General features: G+C 46.2%; 1 protein-coding gene across 1 annotated transcript; it reads right to left on the bottom strand.

Annotated features, from left to right (window-relative positions):
- Positions 1 to 1,068: 1,068 nt before the first annotated feature.
- Positions 1,069 to 2,958, bottom strand: LOC101861615. Its single transcript, XM_013088255.1, has 2 exons — positions 1,861 to 2,958; positions 1,069 to 1,425 (listed from the first exon to the last, which is right to left on the bottom strand). The coding sequence occupies exons 1-2, from the start codon at positions 2,956 to 2,958 to the stop codon at positions 1,069 to 1,071; spliced, it is 1,455 nt and encodes a 484-aa protein (XP_012943709.1).
- Between the last annotated feature and the right edge of the window lie 368 nt (positions 2,959 to 3,326).

A 3,326-nucleotide genomic window follows, 5' to 3' on the forward strand; every position in this document is an offset into this window, starting at 1 on the left:
GAGAGAGAGAGAGAGAGAGAGAGAGAGAGAGAGAGAGAGAGAGAGAGATTGTGATCAAGGACGGGATGACGGATAGAATTACTTACTTACTTACTACCCATTACGCCATCTGGCGTTTAGGGCAGCAACAAAGGATGTCCAGCTCTGTCTATTCAGCGTTCCCCACGAATGATTCCAGGACTTTATTTCAGAATCTACTGTGCGTCTCCAGGTCCCCTTTTGCGACGTCCTTCGGGTGTCCAGTGGAGGGCAGTCTCCACAATATAGTCTGGTTCTCTTCTCAGAACATGTCCAATCCATCTCCACCTTCTCCTTTTTATCATGGTTGTCATGTCCTCTTGCCTACATTTACGAAACAGATCTGCTTTGGATATCTTGTCGGGCCAGAAGATTCTGAGGATTTGGCGTAAGCTGGTTGTATGAAAGGAAGATCTTTTCACGGTCATGATCAGTCATCCTCCAGCATTCAGCTTCATATAGGAGTGCGGATAGTACACAGCTGTTATACAGATTTAACTTGGTTTGTATACTAAACTGTCCTAACTTCCAAATGTTGATCATGCTTCTGTGTACAGATCTTGCCTTGCCGAGTCTGTTCATGATGTCTTCCTTTGCGCCGCCGTCAGTTTTGATTATGCTGCCTAGGTAGGTAAATGTGTCGGTAAAAGGCAGGTCTGCGTTGTTCACTCTAATCAGCGTTGGGGAGCCTACATTCACTGTCATCATTTCTGTCTTCTTCTAGCTTATTCTTAACCCAATCTGGCGTCCGTATTTGTGGAGTCGGTTTGTTTTTTCCTGCATATGCTGGTTGGTATGGGAGAGTAGTGCAAGGTCGTCGGCAAAGTCAAGATCCTCGAGGGTGGAGAAGAGGGTCCACCTTATGCCTCTTGATGTATCCTCTGTTGTTTTCCTCATGACCCAGTCAATGGCCAGGTTGAACAGAATTGCTGACATGTTGCATCCTTGTCTAACTCCTGTCTGTACCTCAAAATCAGTGGTACTGCTTCCAACAACGCACTTGAAGTTTTGGTAGAAGCTCTTGATGACCTCCACTATCTTGCAAGGAATTCAATAAAATCGTAGAATGTACCAAAGACTTTCTCTATGCACACTGTCGAATGCTTTTTCAAAATCAACGAAGTTGACATAAAGTTGTCTCTGCCATTCCGTGCACTGTTCTATTATGTTGCGGAGGGCAAATATCTGATCTGTGCATCTTCTTTCTTTGCGGAACCCTGCCTGTTCTTTTCTTAAGTAGCTGTCTACGGCATCCGACATCCGATTAGTAATAATCTTGGCCGGGATCTTGCTGGGAACTGATAGCAACGTGATACCTCTCCAGTTGTTGCAGTCTCTAAGAGCTCCTTTCTCTGGTACTTTAACAATGACTCCAGTGCTCCAGTCCTCGGGAATCTGCTCTCCCTCCTATATGGTTTTGAATAGTGGTTGAAGAATAGTGGCAGCCATTTCTGGGTCTACTTTAAACAATTCAGCATTCAGGTTGTCCATTCCTGGAGATGTTCTTGTTTTCATGCTCTTAACAGCTTTTACAATCTCGTGTTTCTGTGGTGGGTCAGAGCTGATATCGAGATCCAAGGTAGCTTCCTGTATGTCTGGGGTGTCCTCAGGTGGAGGTTGGTTTAGGACTTCCCTGAAGTGTTCTGTCCAGCGTGCTTCCTGTTCCTTCTCGATTGTCAGCGGCTTGCCAGCCTTGTCTTTAATTGGTCCACTCATTCCACCGTGGTACTTGCCACATATTATTCTTGTGATCTTGTATATGTTGCCTTGTTCACCTTTAGCAGCTGCCTCCTCTGCCTCAGCTGCCAACTTTTCCATGGCTTCTCTTTTGTCCTTCCTAACCAGTCTTTTAACTTTCTGGCAAGCTTCCTTGTAATCCTGTGCGTACTTCTCTTGTAGCCGTATCGATTTAGCTGCAAGCTGTCTTTTCTTGATTTCTCTCCGTTCTTCAATAGTGGTCCAAGTTCCTTGCTGTATCCATTCTTTGTTTGCATTCTTTTTCTTGACACCAAGACATGTTTTACTGTTTTCTGTGTAGGCCTCAACAATATGCTTCCATTGGGTATTGACTTCATCTGTATTGGGGGTGGTTTCTTCCAGGTCTTGGAGAGCTTGAAATCTGTTCTTTAGTTCTAGTCGGAAGGCAGATCTCACATTGCCATCATTGAGCGTGTGAACATTAAATCGTGTCCTTGTCGCCTCCCTGGTGAATGTTTTCTTCAGCTTGAGTTTTATCCTTGCCGTCACTAGATGGTGATCACTGCCGACATCTGCTCCTCTTCTGACTTTCACATCCTGTAGGGAACGTCTCCACATTCCTCCTATCACAAGGTGGTCAATCTGGTTCTTGTCCCGGCCATTTGGATAATTCCAGGTCAGTTTGTGGATTGTACGGTGTGGGAAGAGGGTTCCGCCTATCACCAAGTTGTTCAATGCGCAGAAGTCCACTAGTCTTTCACCGTTCTCATTTCTTGTTCCCGTACCATGTTGTCCCATCGTTCTCTCATAGTTGGTGTTGTCCTCTCCTACTTTAGCATTCAGATCGCCCATTACAACGATAAGGTCGTGACGAGGTATACTAGTCAATTCCCTCTGTTGCTGTTCATAAAAATAGTCCTTGCTTTCATCTTCACTGTCGTTAGTAGGGGCGTAACATTGGATGATGCTTGTGTTGGTGTGCTTTCCCCTCAGTCTCAGTGTCATCATTCTGCTGTTGATCGGTTTCCATTCCATGAGGCACTTCTCAAGTCCCTTTTTTAGGATGATAGCTACACCTCCCCTGTGTTGGTTGTCTTCTCTGCCGGAATAGATCAGTGTTTCTCCAGTTGCTGTTCTCAGTCTGCCGGATCCTGTCCAGTGACTTTCACGTATGCCCAGAATGTGCAATCCATATCTCCTCATCTCTGCTGTTACTTGTGCCAACTTACCAGTTTCATACATTGTCCACAGTCATTTCCACAGTCCTGGGATAGCTTTTGTCTTTGCGGTGTTCAGGTCTTCCATCCTGCAAACAGCTTCCGTGCGGCTTTCACTGCCTGCATTCATACGAAGGTCCATCACACACAGAAATGTGGTTTCTCTTTGTTGCTGTTTCCGTAACATATGCTTTTTACCAGTCTGGGTTGTTAGCCCTGAGCTGAACCTCCGAAACCTGTAGGGCCGGTGGATCACGCTTCGTCTGACCTCTACCCGCCGACCTGTCTGGCATGGGTGGCCCTACCAGGAGCATTAGCTCCAGCCAGCGTAGCTCTTGGGGTCACTGAGGCACACAAGCTCTCTAACCACAACACGGTAGTGATCCACTAGAG

This window comes from Aplysia californica, unplaced genomic scaffold, assembly GCF_000002075.1.
Source record: "Aplysia californica isolate F4 #8 unplaced genomic scaffold, AplCal3.0 scaffold00711, whole genome shotgun sequence".
NCBI classification, from domain to species: domain Eukaryota; kingdom Metazoa; phylum Mollusca; class Gastropoda; order Aplysiida; family Aplysiidae; genus Aplysia; species Aplysia californica.

What these genes read in the sequence shown, in the direction of transcription:
- LOC101861615 (XM_013088255.1), bottom strand. Translation starts at nt 2,958, where the DNA reads ATGTATGAAACTGGTAAGTTGGCACAAGTAACAGCAGAGATGAGGAGA. An exon ending in GCCAGAAAGTTAAAAGACTG is followed by an intron (nt 1,426 to 1,860) that starts GTTAGGAAGGAC and finishes AAAACCATATAG; the next exon opens with GAGGGAGAGCAGATTCCCGA.